The sequence below is a fragment of the Limanda limanda genome, chromosome 22, assembly GCF_963576545.1.
Source record: "Limanda limanda chromosome 22, fLimLim1.1, whole genome shotgun sequence".
Taxonomy (NCBI): Eukaryota; Metazoa; Chordata; class Actinopteri; order Pleuronectiformes; family Pleuronectidae; genus Limanda; species Limanda limanda.
Genome location: NC_083657.1, coordinates 9,583,393 through 9,603,734, shown reverse-complemented (window position 1 = coordinate 9,603,734; position 20,342 = coordinate 9,583,393). Strand labels below are relative to the sequence as shown.

Sequence of the window (20,342 nt, the reverse complement as noted above, 5' to 3'; positions counted from 1 at the left end):
GGGAAACATTATGATTGCCTTTTAAATTACGCTAAGATACTTTCATGTTTTAATCTCTATACTTAAAGCAGAAGAAACCAAAGTGAAATTAACAGACACATTAGGACTCATCTCAATATGGAAATTATCTTATATGAACAAGAAATGCATGGAGATTAGCTTCATGTTTTGCTTTCAGAACGATTTACTGATGGCAAACTTTAGACCACCACAACAGCCGCGGCAGAGAAAGACTTTGTTTATCTGCAGAAAGCCCACGAGCAGAGGCCTGATATTTTATCAAAATCTGTTGAAACAGTCGGCTGCGACGTCGCCCGTAATCAAAATCGTCATTTTTATTGTGCTTGCAAAATTGCTTTCCACTGCTCTCGAATGAGCAAGATGAAATTGGAAGTCAGTGTATTTAAGCCGCAGTAATGATGGGGCCGGCTTGGCAGGCAGCCACATGGTGACCTCATAGATCCTGGAGCCGTTGCCGGGGCCCGCGGAGAGGAGCGGGCAAAGAAAGGGAGACTGTTCCCATGCATGTCCCCCAACGCCACAGAAAGGACCTCTTGTTTGCAAAAGGTGTTTCAGGCTCCGCACGTTAATATTTGCCGATTTCTCCATCAGACTTTTAGATTTTGCGAGCTCTATTTACACGATGCACATCTATCACATTTTCAAAATTCCCTGCAGTGCCCGTACTTCGCAGAGTGAGACTTCAGCTAAAGTGTAGATATAAATGATCCGGTCGTGTCGGTAATCCGGAGCCCTTTGAAACATCCAGGTCTCGGAGTGCATGAGTCACATCTCTCAACTTAGCAGTAAAGCGTGAGGGTTCTCAAGGATAAACACCCTGAATATCCGTCTGTATATAGTGCACTGCTCGTGTGTTGTTGACTTTATCCCGACACCCTCATACTGCAAGGTGTAGGGTTGCCTCTGGGTACCGATCACAGACTTTTTAGTGCGATTATTCAAGGTTATTGCACATGCTAAAAATGTAACAGCACAGGTAACATTAACAGGAATGGTACAATTTGCAGAAGTGATGGATTTAGACGGAATGAGCACTTTGCAAACCTCAAAAGAGATCACAGCTGATAAATAAAGATTCTTGTTTTTAAATAGTAAAAATGGCCTCATTCAGAAATGCTATCTTTGTGTTGGTTTAGTGTAGCTAATAACATAAATGATATTCTGTCGTCCTTTTGACTGTCTTAGCAAGTTAGCAGGGACCTAGTGATGGAAGTGGACACATTATTAACGTTATTAATTAAACCTACTTCATGCTGAGACACATCAAATCGTTACCGGCCAAATTTAAACCTGTGAGCTATTCTGATGCCGATATTTTCCTCATGAATATAGCTCCTAATCCCCCGACCGGGCGCCCGTCCACCAAACCCAGTTGTCACATTGTTGTCATGATTGAACTGCTGTGCGGTTGGCATGGCTATGCACTGGTAGGATTAAGCCCTCCAGGAAAATATCGTTAAATGCGAGACTGTGGTCTTTGCCCACCACACGATTTGAAATCGGCGTTCATGTGAGCACCTGGGGCTTGATGATGTATATGACTGTACCGGTGTTTTGTCGTCTTCATGCCGCAACGCTTTATGCTCACCTCATACTCCTGTGAAAACTTGAGGTTGTCGTTGGCTTTCAGGCGCTCCTGATGATCCACCAGGTCCATTACAGGGATCGGAGGGTGGCACGCCATGCCTGTCAATAAGATGGACAGAGGGTCAGTCACGGGCCTTGTAAGAGGCCATTACCCAAGCACCAGCCAACAGGGAATCATTAGATAAGCAGCATGTGTGTTTAACAGGGGGGGCGGGGGGGTGGGAGAGTGGGTATTGTTAGGCTAGGTTGTTCACTCAAAGCAGTGGCCATGCTCATAAAGAGTGTATGGACACAGAAGCCAATGGGAGTCATCGAGCACACTTTCCCCCACTGGGACTCTCCCTACTGGGAGAGAAGGAGGTTATTGGCACAGAAAGCTGGTGTTTGGTTAGCGTGGCAGGAAGATGGAAAAAAACAACATCCCCAAAAAAACAAAACGAAAAAGACATTCAAAATGTTAAGAGCCAGATGACGTCTGCTTTGAGTGATGAGATGTGTTCAGGCTGTCATTTCAAACTCCTCCTCCTCCTGTGATGACGTAGCATTGCACCAGATGGATTAGATGAGGATGGGAAAACAAGACTAGGATGGAAAAGATAGGGAATTAAAGCTAAAAAAGAAAAACCCAAATCATGTCAAATGCATAATCGAGACCAACTAACTTGACAAATGGAGGTTACTGGGGTGACTGGGCGCACCTGAACCTGCGGAGGAAACGGCGGTGTGATCAAATATATTACAGACCTCAGGGCAACATGATTCAAATGTGGAAATTTAAAACGTGACAAGATGAAGCTGGGTGATTGTGCGCGGTACTCTAAACGGGACATTTATTAGTAACACAAACATGATCATGCTTGAAGCTTGACAAAAGCCACGAGCGTATTTCATAGACACGAGAAAGCAAACAGGGGATAAATATCTCAGCAGCACAAACCAAAGTCGAGCACCAGTAGGATATTATTTGATATACGTTATAGCCTCAGGGTGCTGACCGGGTGATATACTACTTGCACAGTCTGCATCATAGTGTTTCTCAGCCTGCAGTTAACTTGACTTTGACGATGTAAACTTGACATTTGATATTTAATAATGTCAAGTTTAAATAAAGTCAGGTAAAGCCACATGTTATTTATAGGAACTACACACATTTATAGATTAACTAAATGCTACAACATAATCACAACTCATTTGTGTTGGGTAAATTCAATGTACTTTATGTATGATGTATCATTTAATTAAGTCAGTTTCATATGTAGCATATAGTAATAATTCCATCTGTAGTCTTTTTCCCTATGTATTCAACCTAGTTTTGTGGGACCGGTTCAAACAACTAATTTAAGTCAAAATGATTGTTTCATTTCTTTAAGTGTAGATGAGGGAAAAGTTCCAAAGTGCAAAAGATGCCTTTTCGTGCACGTTGTTGGAATCGAGCCCACGGCTAAAGATCTGCGACTCCAGAATCCAGGTGCCATTTCGACACACAACAGTCGGTCGATGGTCTCCCTCTCTCCGACAATGAGGTGCTGTTTCATTTTGGATGCACACACACAAGTGGGCATTAGCTAATGGAAGCCGTTCGTCACTCTCCCTCCCACTCTCGCATCTCTATCTGAAAAGACTGCAGAGGGTGTCGCCATCCCCAGCCCTCTACTCAAAATCCATTTCCACCACGGGGGGACAATGAAAGGACCATTTCCAACACGCCGTCGCATCAAGCATCCTTAAGATGGAAACGCCATCGAGGGGTAAAGAGGTGCAAGGAAGGGCAGAGAGAGAGAGAGAGAGGTGTTCTAAATGTAGACGTGCTTCAGGACTTGAGAGGAATTTGTCACGTGGCGGTGAGAAAAAAAATGTTTGGTTCTTTTTTTCCGTTCCACGCAGATAGCCGAGCTCTCAGAGAAGCTGTTGGGGGAACAAAATGATGGCTTGAGAGGCGAGTGCAATAGTGGGAGGATGGTTGAGATCACTCTGAGCCAAAAGGAAAAACACCCCTCTGCCAGGATGAAACAGCCAGTAATGGTCCTGACATCGCTGAAGAGCTTTCATAAATATGCATAATCTTTTTTTTTTTCAAACATGAGCCTGCGGAGATAATTCATCCTCCTTTCATACGAGCTGACCTGAAAAATATGGCTTTGATTTTTACAACATTATTGGCAGTCCCCGGAACACCTGTCCCGACGCCGCCGGTGCCAGAGGAACTCAAACGGCCGAGATGCTCGCCACCTTTCCAGGTGATAAATGGACTGTGGCTCCCCGGTCGAGGAACGACAACGGGAAATAGCCGAGGCGTGACCGCTGACCGCCACTCACCTCAGCACTAAAGGTCAGAGCGAGTAAACACCAGCGTTTTTCAGCCCGTCTCCACTTTCTTTACAACCGCCCCCAATGCTGCAGCGCGGGACGTCCAGCAGCAGGACGTTCCTCTGACTAAGCATGACATGTCTGGATGACCTGGATAACCCCGGTGCAGGGGGAGATGACAGGTGTCACCGAACTGTCAGGCTTGCATTCCTGCCTCTTCATTTTCCCCCACTGATAAGGGCCTCCGGGGAGGACACTGTCAGTTTTGACCCTCCGTGCCTTCTCTAAGCACCTGTCCGCTCTCTGCAAATTGCTTGCTTGTATACCGCCCATCTCACAGCAAAGATGACATGGGACCCTGCGAGAACGTTATTGTATTAAGGGGACAAGGGACGCTATGTGGCTAAATGTGAAAACAAACCTCAAAAGCAGGCAGGGCAGTAGCATCGGCAACAGTCTCCGGACGGTTTGAATCTACTCACCGGGTGTTTGGAAGTTGAGACGCCGCAGCTCCACGGGATCAGTGGGATGATGCAGCGGCATTTCCTTGCTGTTGGGGAGACTTCCTTTCCTAGCTTCCGATTCTGCTCTTTTTCTGCAGGAGAAACAGCAAATTGTCATTATTTTTGGTATTTTCTTTTCCTGCTTAGCGCACAAAACACAGAATAACCGCAAAGCGTGCCTTGTGGTCTCACTGGATGATGAAGGCAGATGTATAATTAGGATGGTGAAAGGACTACATCCTTACAGCTACGTGGGGGGGTTGGACTAAATAGCATCATTACTGTGCAGTATAACACAATCCACTATAGTAGCTATTAACTCCTTCCTGTGTGAAGCCTGTATTGTTCACTTTTCATTGTAGGTGTCAGCCTCTGCAGTAATTCTGAAGCTGTAGTTATAGTTATTATAACATTATAATGTAAACGGCTCCCGTTTTATTATTAAAAAAAATACTTTACATGTAGCACAGGAACCTAATTCATTTAAGTGCCATTGTACTTGTATTATATTGTTGAGTATTCTTCTTATTTTTCAGTATTTGTCTGCATTATTTTTGTTTCTGTGATTGTTTGTCTCTCCTACACTTATTTCAATTTCATGAACTGTGAAAATTCATAAGAATCAATACAGCACTGGTAGTTGTACTGGTAATTACAGCATATAAATAGTATACATGTTAGAGGAATTTAAAGTTTATTAGTAGGAAAAGTCAACCCGTTTGAACTTTGCCATTGCCATAGAAACAATGTTGATGCCAATCGTGAGCAGCGTGTTTGAACATATGTTCATTTTGAATAAGAACATCTCCGATTTCACAAATAATCTAAACTCCAGTGGACGACCAATTTCCATATGTTTAGATATGATATGTACAAGTCTAGGAATAAAGGGAAAAGGGGGGTTTAAAAAGGGATTAGCTCTCCTGCTTCTTTCTCACTCTTACCTGTCTGGTTTGCTGCTCCGTTGGTCAGCAAGGAAAGAAATATCGACACAACATTAGGCGGTAAGACCTTAAGCTTTAATGGAGAAATTCCAGAAACTTTCTTTAGAAAAACAAAACGATACCAATCATATCTCAGCTTTGCTTTGTGTACAAGATTAGTGACGCTTCACTTCTCCAGATTATACTCAATTATGCAGCCTTGGGGCGCTTTGTTTCAAACACTCCAGTTTCCCAGGTGCATCCAAGATTTGTACATTGTATCTCCGCTATTTCAAGCAGTTTCAGCTGATTGCTTCTTGTTCAAGCATAAAAAGTCATCTCTTGACTTCTAATTGCTGTGTCGGCCTTTTCCTGCAAATAAGCCTCTTGCGTTCTGACTTTTATTAAAATCAAGAATTACGCATATTTAGGATTTATGCATGTTAGTACAAAAGCATAACTTTAAATGAACATGTAAATATATAAGGAATTAAAATGTATGTTACCATTAATTTACCTTTATTTTTTAGTCTGGTGACTAAATTATCTTGATTTATATTTGTGACTTATGAATTTGCCCCTTTTTTATCCCCACGTCTTATCCCAGAGCTCAAATTCACATGCTAGTTGCCCTTTGTTTAGCACATGAGCTTTATGCCACATAAAAATTGATCTTGCCAAGAGAAACGTCTCCTACTTATGCACTCAATGTTCCCTAACGTGGAGGTGGCCCGGTAATCGATGTGTAAATCTACCAGACACAAATGGAAACACTGAAACCTTCACAAACAATCTTTGCTCAGTTTTCATCCACCTGTTCTCTTTTTTTTCCAAAACTTGATATGAATGGCTCCCAAGGACAATGAGGTGAGAGAAAGGAGAATAAAGCACTTCGCATAAACCTCCCACATTATCCTGATGTCATAGATGGATCTATTTCTTTTAGCTGACTCTACATTTACTAATCTTACCCCTCTAAAGTTACTTCTTAAGAACTACTGAGAATTTCTGCGTAAGACCGGACATTTAATTGCAGAACATGTTCAAACAATGGAGAAAAGACCAAATAGCAAAGGATGGGAACTAAATCTATGTGTAGAACAGTTGCATGTTTGTGTCCTGGCAAAACAGGAGGGCAGCATAAGGTCAGCGTCGGGATCTGGAGCAGAGCCCCCTTGTGGGATGGGGGTCCGCTCCAGAGCTGCACACACATGCAACAACATGCAGCAGATAGTGAACTCGTCCCCCTTCTACGCTTGAGTGATGAGCAGTGGCAGCTCGAGGTCTGGCTGCCACAATGGGGTTTCAGACACACACACAGAAAAAAAAGGCTGCTTTGATTCAGTGTGAAAGTGCACAAGTGTTTTCCCCGGTTTAACATGTGTTTTTTGTGTGTGTGTGTGATAGTGCAAGTGGGCTGGAAGAATGTGTCTGATTAACTTTCAGTCAGCACACGTGTCCGCGTGAAGGACTGTGGGCGTCTGCATTTGATGGCTTGACAGTTTGGGTTTGCTGTGCGCCTGGATTTGCTCATCGGAGATTTAGTGTTTGCGCTACTGCGGGCGAGGGTCACGGATAGTCTGGGGATCGATGCGCCTCAGGCTTTAAGTTGAAATCGTACATTTAGTGTCTGCATTTAAACATGCACTTTGACGTTTAAAACCTTGTGTTGGTTTCAGGAACTAAAATTACAACTAAACTAAAATATTGAAGGTTGAGTGGCTCCTCATGACGTAAATTCTAAATGCATGTACAGTAATAATGTATGAGAACCTTCCCCTTGGCATGAATGTGTCATGACTCATCATGGTTCGATTCCTGCTCATTTCTTAGGCTGTATTTGTACTAAAATAATCTCTACCCACACAAGGCTTTTGGCTCCGTGTCGGGTTGCAGCCCGTCCACGCCCACGTGCACGCTTGGAAACCGGTGTAAATACAATTTCCTTAATAATAGTTCGTAGACCCAATTAGCAAGAGGTTGTGCGTCTCTACTTTATTGTCTCCAAGCTCTAAAACTCTGGAGTAGTGTGGACACCAAGAGTGTGGACGCAGGGTTTTCAAACGAGAAAGTAGTCGTATGAATGTGGCCTTAGACAAATTGGGGGAAAAAAAACTTTAGTCTGGACTTTACTGTCACGTCCTTACCTCTTGTAGAGGAGGATGGCGATGACGATGCATATGATGAAGACGACTGCGAGCACCGGGCCCACCACCCAGATGAGGCCCTCCTCCTCATCGATGATTGGCTGGGGGTCCGTGTCGGCCGAAACAACCGGGTCAGAGTACGGGCTGGTGGCATACATGATCTGTGGCAGGGGAAAGAAGGTTTTTGGAAATGTGCATCAGGTATTTTAATTTCAATTCAATTATGCTACTTTTACATATTATATATTAAGCCACACCTTTAAAAACATTTCTACATGGTACCTTTGACATTGACATATAAAACATTATCTCAAACGTAACATCCAGAGGCGAATGTAAGTAGATTGCTTCCAATTTGTGATATTCAAAGCATTACTAAAGACTACTGAGCGTAACAAGAGCAAAACAAGACTCTTACAAAGACAGCATGACCATCATTACCAATTAAAAGCCAATTCCACGTTTTTTCGGTCTGTAATTTCTGCTGAGCTGCAATCACAATTATCTACAATATCTCGCCTATGCAGGAGCCATGATTGGACCTATTCACATTCTAAGGGCAGATAAAAAAAAAAGGTCTTGTGGGAAGGAAATAAATGCTTCAGTGGGCAAATTAGAGATTTCCCTCCGTCCATCATTATTGTTTTGGCTCTGCCTGAACTCGGGGGCCGATGGAGAGTGTGTGATTCAGCGCTGTAGACCCCGGCAGCTCATCAAATCCATCATCTCACCTGCAGCGGCCTAATCATGCAGCTCTCAGGTCTTCGGTCCAGACAGATACATGCACTAACACACACTAGCTGCAGCGGGTGGAGATAAGGGGCGCTGCACGTAGGACGCAATTAAAGAGGAGCTCCGTTATCACTGTCTCCTCGCACTCGGCCGAGGTCTTCAGGGGTTTCTCTCCCCGGAGCAGGAAGGGTCAGCGGCTGCTTCAAGTTTCTGAGTCAAAGTCTCACAAGGGCTGCGAGTAACACACCTGACCAGAAGTAAACTCCGACCCTCCGTAGAGGTGTGGTGAATTTAACCCTTCATGCTCATTAGCATCCGCAGACAGAGAATATATCACTATGGGTAAAAATGCGAGAGGGAGAGAGCAGACTTACGTTTTCCGACATCTCCAGGACAGCGAGCACGAAGAAGATGTACTCCTGACCGTTCTGGAGTTGCTTGTTCTCAAAGTCCCCGTAGGTCTTGGCATCTCCCAGGGTGAAGTCTTTGGGCAGGTCTTTGAAGTAGGCGGCGATATAGGCTTTGGGTTCGGCCTGCCTCTGGAACCGGAGGCCTCTGCTCGTTCGGTTTATCTCCTTCAGCAGCTACAGCGGCGGAGGGAGAGCAGACGGGCTGATAAAACACATCGGCACAAACCAAATCTGTCTATCTGGATCGTCTCTCTTTTTTTTTCCTTCTTCCCTGACTGCTAAGCTGAAAATGCTGATGCAAAAAGCGCAACATTACAGAAAAGATCAATGACTTATTTCATCTGTTTTTGGACTACAAAAGATGGCGAGATTAAAAGATCGCGTGGCTTTCCAGCATATAAAACAGCTGAGGATTATCCAGCAGCTTCAAACAGTGCAGAAGACTAAATTCATTTAAAACCTACGCAGCTCATTTAGTTTTCCGTCTCGATACAATCGGGAATATATTTTGCTGAAACTTCTAGACAAATAGTGTGCGGCTCATTTTTGTCGTAGTACATCTGCCTCAAACTATATTTTTCCAAAATTAAGTTCACAAGAATCACCAAAAACACACAATAATAATAACAATAATGATAGTATCAGGCCAAAGGTAACATAAGGTTGTGTATCATCTGACTTTAACGTTCAATTACAGAGTGTGGATCATAATTATTCTCATCAAGCCTGCTAGTTGTACGGGCATCTGATTTCCTGTCTCTGCACGAATGAGTGTGTGTGTGTGTGTGTGAGAGAGTGAGTGCCCGGGCATGTGCATGTGCCCGCTGTTCGCGCCTGTCATTCACATCAAAGTGTGTGCGTTCTCATGTGTGCTCTGTTTGGGCTGCTGGGCTGTTGGTGCGGCCCCGATAATGTCTTCAATCATCTCTCCTGTCAGCGCCGCTAAATCTAGCTGCCCTTGGGAAAAGTTGTGAAAAGGTGAGTGCCAATATTGACAAACAAATAAATTCTGACGGAGGGGCGACTTTTGGGCAATCGGTCAAGGCTACAGACAACCGGGCCTGAAGGCACCGGCTGTAAACTCAATGGCAGATGAGACAGGGTGTGTTTTGTTTCAGCCTCCTGGACAAGTCATAGTGTGATGTTTGTCCAATACAGCTAAATATGTTAAATATTTTTGATTTAGAAATCTAGCCCGAAGAGTGACCTGAATGAGAAAAGCTTTCTAGAGGTTTGTGAGATCACTGCACTAGCGTTAAAACCTTGATGCACAGGCGCTTCGGGAAAATTTGTCTCAAACTGGTTTAATGCAAAAGTTGTCAAGTGTTTTGTGCACACGCAGTAGCCCGGCTCTGCGTGGAATGAGAAGAGACGTGAAGGCCTGATGCAGCTCTTCAGGTAATTACCACAGACACAAAGAGGAGGAGGAGTAGGAGGGGGAGGAGGTGGGCACGGGGGGGTTGAGTTTGCAGTGCACTCGATGGCTACTTCATGTTCTCATTTCCATATGAACAGTGTTCTCTGCAGCTATTTGTGTCAATCAGCGAGACTCATCTCCCGTTCCCTCTCAACCGCCTCAACCCGATTTCTTTTCTGGTTTTTCGAGAAGAGATGGTTGATATTGGAACGCTGGGTACGCTGTTAAGAAGCTGGGTTTCAACAACCGGATTACTTAAAAGTAATGTCTGGAATTCTACTTTTACTCTTTCTTTCCGAATAACCCTGACCCATCATACCCAGCTCATGCGTTAAACCCACCTCCTCCAGATTCATCTCGTCAGGATTGTCCCAGGGCTTGAAGAATTTCCCTGTGCGTTGTTTCTTCAGAGGCACCACCACGATGAAATATCCCCTGCAAAATAAAGTGACAGGATATTAACATTCAGGGGCAAGATGGAATGTCTCTGCCACTTTCCAGGAGACAAACGCTATATAAAAGAGAGAAAAGTCTTTGTTTACCAGAAGCATAAATGTAATTGTGCTATTACCATGACATGTGGCTCTTTATCCCCCGATTAGGACTATTTTCTTCTGTTTTAACATATGCAGAGAAGCTAGGCAACATGGTTACACCTCACTGAAGCCCCCTGTGGGTTAATTAGGAGAGTCTCTGTGTATGCGGACGAGATAGAGCATTAGAGGGATTTTCATCCCTTCATCTGGGTGGCAAGAGAGATAACGGCCTCTGCCAGAGTCGGGCTTCCTGGTCGGGCACTGCACTGGCAGGCGTTGGCCGGGAAGGCAGTGTGGCAGGCTAATGGGAAACTAATTAGCTTAAGCCCTGGCATGGGAGACACTGGGCCAAATGCATCCAGCAAGATCAGGAAAAAAAAAAAACAAGATGGGTTTGAAGCATCCGTCTACAATCCGAAACACTCCTTGGCCTTTTGACAACCCTGGGCTCTGTCGAAAGGCTATAAGAGACTTTATAGGGCTTAGAGGAATGTGCTTTAAATGAGTTGCTCTGCTTCAGAGTGTAATGACTGAGGTGAAGTGGATATTACACTGAATCGTAGGGATGAATATAAATGACAAGGTCAGCTATCAAGCTAACTTGTTTATTTCCATAATCGGTAATGTGGCAAATGGTAAAGAAATAGAGGAGGTTCCATTGCACTGGAGGGATTTATTTACATGTCAAATCATAAAATGCAAGATTACTGTTGCTGTTACTTGCAATCCTGTTTACAGTGCAACATTTAAGAAGCCATGTTAAAACCCCTTTACTCCGATCGTCAGCACTCACCTCACTCTCTCGGACGTCTGCACCGACGGCAGCTCCACAGTCACCATGCCGTCCGAGTTGGTCTTGCCGATCAGATACGGCTTTGTGCGCAGGATGTCCGGGGCCGTCATGGTGGACACGCGGTGCTGCAGACCCCCGGCACTGTTGCCGCGGTTGGTCAGGAGGAAGGAGTACTGCGTCTCAGGTTGAAGGCCGGTGATCAGCTTTTGCGACAGCTTGCCGTCCACCTCCACGCTCTGGCCGTTGTCGTAAAGAATCTGAACGGGAACGAGTTGATGTTTCACGGTGAGATTGAAGTCTCACTAGAGGATGTAAGCTGAATCATTTGTGAAAAAACATGTCAGGTGCTCACAGTGAAAGGCTGAGCCGGGTTGTAGGTGTCTGGGATTTCCCAGGTCAGCCACACTGACGTCTTCATGGCAGCTTTCACGTGGAAGTTTTTTGCAAACACTGCTAAAGGAAAGGGGGAGCATGTGATTTAGACACAAAACAATCCTCTTTTTTTATCAGATTCCACCAATGGTCCCACTCCAGTGCTTACCTGAGAAACTCTCTGAAAACCAGGCTTAAAATCATTGCTACACTGAACTCAACACCCTCCTCTTACCTTCTTACAAACTCCAACTCTTATGTGAATGACTGAGCTGTGCTGGACTGACGAGACACGAAGAGACATACATACTTACTGGATGTGAGTTAAAAAAAAAAAAACCATGATTAGATTGTGGAGTCTAAGGGTATGAAATTTGTTAATATGAAGTTCCCTGATTGACTCCAAACTCTCTCAACTTCTGCCATTTGAGCCTTTTGTGTGGGAAGCTGCTGTGGTTGGAAAAGGCGGCTGCGCAGGGAAAGGTTGACTTTAAAGAGGAAAAGGACTGAAAGTGTTCGTGGGCTGCGTCCTACCTTGATCCAAAGGCTGTGTCCTGAATTGGACACTTGGGCTATAGGGACCAGCGCCCTTGCTGGTGAAGGCACACATTTTAATATCATAAGTGGTATCTGCCTTAAGGCCATCCAGGATGACTGTAGATTCCGGGGCGGTGATGAACAGCTCTGAGGGACTGCGCGGGCTGTTGATGTCCTTGTACTGCAGAGCGTATTTCACGATTTGGCCGTTTTGCTCCGCAAGCAAAACCAGATGCCAGCTAACCTGAATGGTGGAGGTGGTGGCACCTTCGGCCGTGATGCTCTGAGGGTAGCCGCTCGGGACATCCTCGTTTGTGGTGACCTCTTTGACTGTCTCTTCGCCAAAGCCCACCTTGTTGCGCGCGGAAAGGCGGAAAGTGTACGAGGCTCCCTTGTGGATCTCTTTGGTAGTGTAGTGGTTCTCGCGCTCGGGGAACTCGATGACGGTCAGCGGGTCCACGTCTTTGCGACCGAAACGGAGGCGGTAGCCTTGGAGGGGCCCGTGGGTTAACGCCGGGGGATGCCACTGGAGGAGAGCCGTGCCCATGTTGGTGGTGCTGACCATTAGCCGAGGTTTTTCAGGAACTAATAGAGAAATAGAAAGCTTGTTAGGGATACTCTGTTTTGGATGAATTACTGCTGAAGACAATAGCTGAGCTCTTTATTTCTCTCTCTCTCTCGCTACATTTTCCATTACTGTAAATGTGCCATCAGCATCGCTGTGTCACACCAGTGGGTTCGAGTTATTGCACTAATTGAGACGGCAATTAGCTGTTTCACACTTTTCACACTCTGTGACAGGAAAATTGCCTGGTGCTCTTTTTTTCCCCCTCATTAGATGAAGCTTCACTGCCTTACAAGGTAGAAAATGCACTGTTTGACAAACATATACATAGTGTGTTGGCCGTTACCTGCGCCAGTGGTTGTGATCAGCTTGGGCTTGCTGCGTGCACCGTCACCCTTTGTGGTGTAGGCTGCCACGGTGACTGAGTACGTGGTCTCAGCCTGCAGCTCAGCGATGATCATTTCCTGTGAAAAAGCTAGACTTCAGTTGCAGGACACACACTCGCTGATTGACAGATGTTTGCAAGCAGGAGAGGTAGCAGTGGACTGTGGTGTCAGCAGAATCATCACAAAGGACACAGCAGACACGTTCTCTCAGCACATACTGATTTGTGAGGGATAAATAACTTGACTTCTCCGTGCAACATTAACTTAATCCTGAGGCAATAATATAATTGAATTATTTAAAGCCAGCGTTTGCTGTTTGGTCAGTTTTATTTGAATTCCAACTGTTAGGCCAAGCTATTGTTAAAATTAAAGAAATCAGGCCACACACTCCTGTTGCACAAAGAGACACATGCCATTCATGCACAGGACAAGGATTCTTTCAGGTTTAGCTACTCACATGTTCAGTTGAATCATCATATTCCCACTGATAATGATATCAGAGTGTGGAGAGAAAAGAGACAAGAAATAAGGGCAGGTAGACACTAACAGTTCGTCTGCTTCCACCAAATACTTGTGATGGCTGATACACAATTATAGAAAAGCAGCAATAACTCTATGTAGATACATTCATTTTCTGCTTCAAGTGTTTTTTAGTAACACAACAGTTGAATAGTTGCTATTTTATTCAGTTCATTTATAGATATGACATTGTGAAGATTAGCTTATTTCAAATGACAGTGTGTGTTGTGTTGCATGTAAAGGTTGAGAGAGAGAGAGAAGGAGAGATTGTGTCTGAGAGAAAGCACAGGCTGGCTGAGGAGGGTGTTTTACCTGGGCATCATCAATCAGGATGTCCTTGATGACTGGCTGTCCTGTGGGCTCCCCATTAACCATCCTGACATAGTGCACCTGGTACCCTCGGATCTGACCGTGCTGCTTGGTGGGCATCGGTGAGCGCCAGATCACTTTAATTGATGAGGAGTTGACAGCCTCAACCTCAACTTTACGAGGTGGCCCGCTAGGAACTGGAGGAACACCATGGGATAGAAGAAGAAAGGTCAAAATTATAGAGAAACCCCTTCATCTCTCCCCTTTTTGTCTTAAAATCTTGGCCAAAGTCGTGGCGCAAAACGCTGCAGTGACGGGGGAAAAAAAATCACAAAAGTGCAGCGAACTGCCACAAGCACTGCATGACATCAATATTTCAACAATGGTAAGGGGGGAAAAACCAACAGCAAAAACAGGTCTGACAACTGACCTAATCTTTACACAGTAAAAATGGGTAGAGTGGATTTTAAAAACATGGAATAAAAATGTGTTTTGCCAAAATAGAAAAGTGGAGCCAAAGTTGGGGGAGCTTCAAGTGATTGAAATGCTTGAAGCGCTGCAAGAAATTTTGGCTATGGAGCAAGGAAAAAATAAATAAAAAATGATTACATCACATGAGGGGAGAAAAAGTAAAAAATTTATAAAAAATGGCCTTTAAAAAAAAAAAATCTTCCACCTTTTGTCATTCCCACTGTCCAGAAAAAAAACAACTGCTGCCTTTCAAAAAAACTGCAGAGAATACTTCAAAGTTTCAAAAAATGACAGTAGGGACTGGAAGTTGGAGGCCAGCGGTTGAAAATGCCATACCATGTGTTGAAATTGAGCAGCTTTGAGGCGGAAAAAGGCCAAAAATATTTTTTAAAAGTGCTTTGGTCAAAAAAGCGTAGTGTCCAAAACGGGGGGGCAACAAGTATCAAGTGGCGAAAAAGTCAGAAGCAGGTAGAGAAGGGTAGAAAAGAGGGAGTTGTAGATACAGGCGAAGGTTGTTAGTATTTGGCAGGGTAGGTTAAGAGGGGTTTTCAGTTGTGGGGCTTTGTTTTGAGCGAACACATACCATCCTCCTCCGTGCGGACCAGCTGTGGCAGACTCTCCGGCCCGGCTCCCACGTCCGTGTGCGCTACGACCGTCACGCGGTACTCTGTCCATTTTTCCAAGTTTTCCAAAAGGTACTGGGAGCTTTCCGCCGGGATGCTGGGGATCCGACGTGAAGGCGTGTCCTCCCCTTCTGTCTCGGCGTAGTGGACACTGTATTCGGTTATGATCCCGTTTTGTAATTCCACTGGGGGTGGCCGCCAACTTACCAGAACGCTGGTTGAGCTGGGGCTGTGGCATGTGACGTCCTGAGGTGGGCCCGAGGGTTCTGGATGGCGGGTTGGGGGTTTTTGCAACAGTTTTTTTTGTTGTTGTTGTTTGTTAGATTGGTTCAGGACGTTCATGGAGTTGGATATTTGGTTCAAAGGAGTTTCAGGGTTTGGGTTTTCGATCAGGGTGATGATGGTAGAATCGACCAAACAAAGGACAAAAGAAAAGGGAAATAAAATGACACCAAATGAGGAAAAATGAACACAAGGGACTCATGGAGAAATGAAAATACTTTAAATCAATGACACATCACAAAGACAAAAAAGGTCAACACAAAAGTGTAAACACCAATGATGAATGGAGGATGTCGGTTTGGAAAATGGACAGCTTTACCATCTATAACCTACCTTTGTGATGACTAAACAATATATAAAAGCAGAAGGAAACAAAAATAAAATACCCTAATATATTACTTCTCAGTTTGGTTCTTTCTCAATGAAAACCTACAGATTACAGATAAACCATTCCAAAAATAAATGTAGTAATAACTGAGAGAAATTTGGCAAGCAGTTTACCATCAATCCAAAAACATAAAGGTTGATGCTTTAACTAGTTTGAAATGTCACCAACCTTTCCGAAGCCTGTTGGTTTGTGGTAAAAGCCTGATTGTACAACAGAGAACTTCCCAAGGAGACACGACTGGTTCATTAGAGTCTGATAACATTGGCATGCACTTCTTTTTTTTTTAATTAAGTCCATCATTTACCTGCGAACAAACATCTGGGCAGAACTTCACCGCTTTAATTAATACCCACCTGATCTCTGCCCTTGTCTTTCCGGAGACCTGAGATTTATGTTTAGATTTGCTAAAGTCAACTGTAGCGGACTGTTTTCGAACAGTGTTTATCTGACACTGAGCAAACTGCAGTGAGTTTAGTTCAATTTCATAAGTGACAGATTTTAATTCCAACCTGTTTCATAAATCTGAGGTCTCCCTAGCTACAGTCAATACTTCACTTGAGCTTTCTATGATAGAGTTACTCCACAGCGTTATCTAATCGAATTTGAATGAAGTGTGAACATCAGTGTCCATCGGTGAAGAAATCCCCTTGACCTCTGGAGAGGTGGTTTCTGGCAGCATAGCTACATAGAAAGCTCAGTCGCTCTTTTTTTCGGTGCAGAAATGCAAAGTCAAGAGACAAGTCTTCCTAAAGGCCGCCTGTGTGGGTGATGCAGATGTGGGCATTCATATAAATAATTCAAGGTTTTACCATTCATTTGAGATGCGCTGTTTTTGCACAACAAAGAAGAACGGAGAAGGGGGGGGTGCGGTCTCTTTACATAACCTTGTCTCCGGACTTCACAGGAAAGCCTGGGTCCACTGTCCATGCAGCCTCTTCAAGGTGAACGCTGCACGGCCAGGTGGACTCCATGACACTTATTTACTGTTTCAAATCTTTACACCTTTTGGCTATTTTCAAATGCATTAACCCTTTTTCGAGTTCAAGACTTTTTTTGTTGTTTTGGGAGGGGTGGTGGTGGTTTTTTGCAGCACATATAAAATTGAGTGGAATGCATTTGAAAATGGGTTCCGTCCCAAACTGCGGGATGTGGGGCGAGAGAAGGAAAGAGACCTACGTGTCTGTGGAGTTTCTGCCGAGATCTCGTTGGTGTAAGCTCCGACCCCGTGTTTACTACGGGCAGCCAAGCGGAAAGTATAAGTAGTGAAGGGCTTCAAGTCCTTCAGTAGGTATGTGGTTGTCGGCTCATAACTGATACGTTTCTGTGGGGGGGGAGAAAAATGTATAGTCAGTTTTCTTTGAAAAGCAGGGAGTTACAGGAATAATATGCTCTTTCAGATATATAAAAGAAATTGACCATGCAAAGGATATTATTAAACTATCTGAGATGAGATGTAAATCCACATCAACATACTTATGAAAAATTTATTTTGAAAAGTTACATGTTAAAATGCATTAAACATTTACTTTTAACCCTTTATATTACAAAACCCTTTACATTTTGGTTTTTATTTAATTAAAAACTAAACATATTCAATGTACTGTTCATATGTTATTGCCATTAAATGACACTACCTATATTACAAATTCGGAAACTGTTGAGTATAGAGCAACTTATTACGCAAGAAAAAGATGATTGTTGTTCCTGTGTAATTCAGACTTTTAAAAGACTAACGTGTTAAACTCTGAGATTTCTCACCTCCTCTTTGTCGTCCCTCTTCCTGTACATGAGTTCATATCCCGTGATCTGATTTTCCTGTCCGGTCTGGGCCGGGGCGACCCACGACAGCAAAATGCTCGTCTCCGACTTGGCTTCTCCCTTGAAGTCGGTCGGTTGGGAGGGAACTGGAATAAGAGCGGAGAGATAAATTCACACACTTTGTGGCGATGGGTTTATTGCCACAGGAGCCAGGTTTTCATTTCAGCCTCATTAGCACAATGCTGGCACACAGTAACTTCACGCTGAAAACCATATCTGACTTTTTCACAAGAAGTAAACAAGAGGACCTTTGAGTTTCTCGCTCTCAGTTAACTGTTCTCATAAAAGGAAACATTCTCCCTCTTGAGAAAGCCGGTTGAAGTGTTTGTCGACAGCCTGAAGATGTTTGTGTGTGGTAGCTCTGGTTAGCAATTGCAACCCACAAATGAGGATCTAAAAAATGTCTTTGACACTCCAAGTTTGATTGTGGGGTGAGAACATTTTTGAAACTTTGAGTTCCCTCACTTTGTTTACTGTTTTTTTGTATTCTTGTCTTCTACAATTCCACCAAATAAACTGACCTCCTGTCTTGGCGATGATTTGAAGGTCTGTGGAAAGGGGCCCGTCGCCCACTGAGGTGTAGGCCAGCACCTTGATGTTGTAGGTCTTGTTGGGGATGAGACCCTGGATGGTGACAAAGTTAGACCCCCGGACAATCTGCTTCTCCCAGAGGTTGACATGCTGGCTGGAGTCCATGGTGTAGTAGACCCTGTAGCCCATGATCTGCCCATTGGCCTCCTCCGGCTCGTCCCAGTGGATCACAGCTGTGGTGGTGCTCAGCATGTGGCCCCTGACCTGCCGCGGTGCCGTGCTGGGTGCCTGCTCAGCTGTTTTGGCCTCGATGCTCTCGCTAGGCGGCCCCCGCCCGATGTTGTTCACCGCCACCACGCGGAACTCGTAGTCCGAGTACGGGCTGAGCCCCCCCACGCTGTAGCGGGTGGTGGCCACGCCGTCGATCTCCTTGTACGAGTCCTCCGAGTACTTGGACTTGTACTGGATGATGTAGTAGGACACCGGCTCTGGATTGCCGGAGTCCCAAGTCAGCGTGATGCTGGTGGCGGTGCGCTCCGTCACCACGGGGATGCCGGGAGCCTTGGGCAACGCTGCGATGATAATTATTGCATAAATATTAATAAAAATGCAAATTATTCCTGCAAACATTAGAAAGTTTTACCTCTGTAGAGTAATTTATGTCACAGTCCACAGAGACCTTTCTTTTAATTTGTTGATGGTTGAATAATATTGATTGCATTCATTTACCAGCCCACTGCACTCGATCCTGATGATCTACCGTATATCTGGAGTCATAAGAGACTCGTATATTCTGTGTGTTGTATTAGGTGGATAGTGTTGTTAGTAATACATTTTTTTTTTAAATGAGAAAAATTGTTTAAAAAATAAACATGTGAGATTAAAAACTTGCATTCCCCCCACCCTTCATGTTCAGCAGCTGGTAATGCTGTTGTCTTTGATCTCAGATTTTCCCCGTGTTTATCACTTTAATAATTTAACAGGTAAATTTATTGCTTTAATCCCCCGCGCCGTGGCACATGGCAAAAAATATCAGGGCAATAAATAGTCTTTATATGCCGTCTGAGGTCTGCTTCTGGGGGAGCTTGCTGCCAGACTGTTATATTGTGACTAATATCTCTGTGTTATGTCTCGGATAAACAAAACTGAGTGTGTGTGTGGGTGGGTGGGGGTGCGTGGGAGGGTGTGTGTGCACATGAACACGGTGACGGCAGTGTGGGATATCTTTGTGGTATGCTGCAGTGTAGATATGATTACACTCCGATAAGTAGCGTGCCTACAAAAGACACCAAACAGTGCTCTATGTTTCACACATCCCACCCCCCCAGTTATGGCCCCTTCTCCCCCATCTCCCGCGAAACTGAAATCGGGCGCTTTCTGGCTCCGCAGCTTTCCAGCTGTGCGATAAGCACTTCACTATATTCTTAATCTGGCATCTAATGCACTGAGGCTGGTGCCGGGGCTTGTCTGAGGCATCAAGGAATCCTCTGCCGATGACTTATCGCGGCAGTGAGAAGTAAATATCTTTCTTTTAAGCGCTGCCAGTGGTCCCTGCTTGGATAGTTTACCCCTGACGCATACCAGCTGCAAACTGAAGTATATATTTTTAACTACATGCAAAATTGACATAGTGCAAAGTCCTTCCCATGGCTCGCCTATCTATTATATAAGCCAGAGATGTCAGGTTTGCATTATAGATGAGCAGAATAAGAAGCGGCCCTACCCTTGACTGTTATCTGGGCCACGGCCTCTATCACCCCCAGAGTCGACATGGCCACACACGTGTAGTTGGCCGACTGCCGCACGTCTGTGAGCTCCAGGACGTTCCGGCCGATCGGCATGTCGTCCTCGGGCGTGAGGTCCTCGGCGCCCAGCATCCACTTCACATAAGGCATGGGGGAGCCCACTGCGACGCACGTGATGTTGACGCTGCCGCCCGGCATGATCTCATTGTCTGTGGGCGGAATGGAGAAGCGTGGTGGCACCCGGCGCACTGAAGAAACAAACACAGACACAGTATCAGAAACAAGCAGGAAGTGGAACGACTGCAGATCTGTTTATAGAGAATTATAGGAAAAACATTGGTAATTTAACATTTATAATAAGAATAGGAACAGAATGTTAAAGGTTTACTCGTAGCTGAGATATATTGTGTTTCTAGATAA

General features: G+C 44.6%; 1 protein-coding gene across 4 annotated transcripts in view; it reads right to left on the bottom strand.

Annotated features, from left to right (window-relative positions):
- The window catches only part of LOC132995867 (receptor-type tyrosine-protein phosphatase delta-like), a 125,951-nt gene that overhangs the window by 16,897 nt on the left and 88,712 nt on the right, over positions 1-20,342 (bottom strand). Inside the window, exons 7-23 of one of the 4 annotated variants that reach the window (XM_061066096.1) lie at positions 19,901-20,170; positions 18,168-18,749; positions 17,587-17,732; positions 17,005-17,149; positions 15,119-15,424; positions 14,068-14,261; positions 13,694-13,720; positions 13,197-13,314; positions 12,283-12,870; positions 11,729-11,829; positions 11,377-11,633; positions 10,389-10,482; positions 8,595-8,804; positions 7,489-7,649; positions 4,398-4,510; positions 2,271-2,312; positions 1,610-1,707 (exon numbers count right to left, since the gene is read on the bottom strand). In XM_061066096.1, coding sequence (XP_060922079.1) covers positions 1,610-1,707; positions 2,271-2,312; positions 4,398-4,510; positions 7,489-7,649; positions 8,595-8,804; positions 10,389-10,482; positions 11,377-11,633; positions 11,729-11,829; positions 12,283-12,870; positions 13,197-13,314; positions 13,694-13,720; positions 14,068-14,261; positions 15,119-15,424; positions 17,005-17,149; positions 17,587-17,732; positions 18,168-18,749; positions 19,901-20,170 — 3,452 coding nt within the window. The remainder of the gene's footprint in view (positions 1-1,609; positions 1,708-2,270; positions 2,313-4,397; positions 4,511-7,488; positions 7,650-8,594; positions 8,805-10,388; positions 10,483-11,376; positions 11,634-11,728; positions 11,830-12,282; positions 12,871-13,196; positions 13,315-13,693; positions 13,721-14,067; positions 14,262-15,118; positions 15,425-17,004; positions 17,150-17,586; positions 17,733-18,167; positions 18,750-19,900; positions 20,171-20,342) is intronic. The other 3 variants (XM_061066097.1, XM_061066098.1, XM_061066099.1) reach the window with 3 other exon arrangements.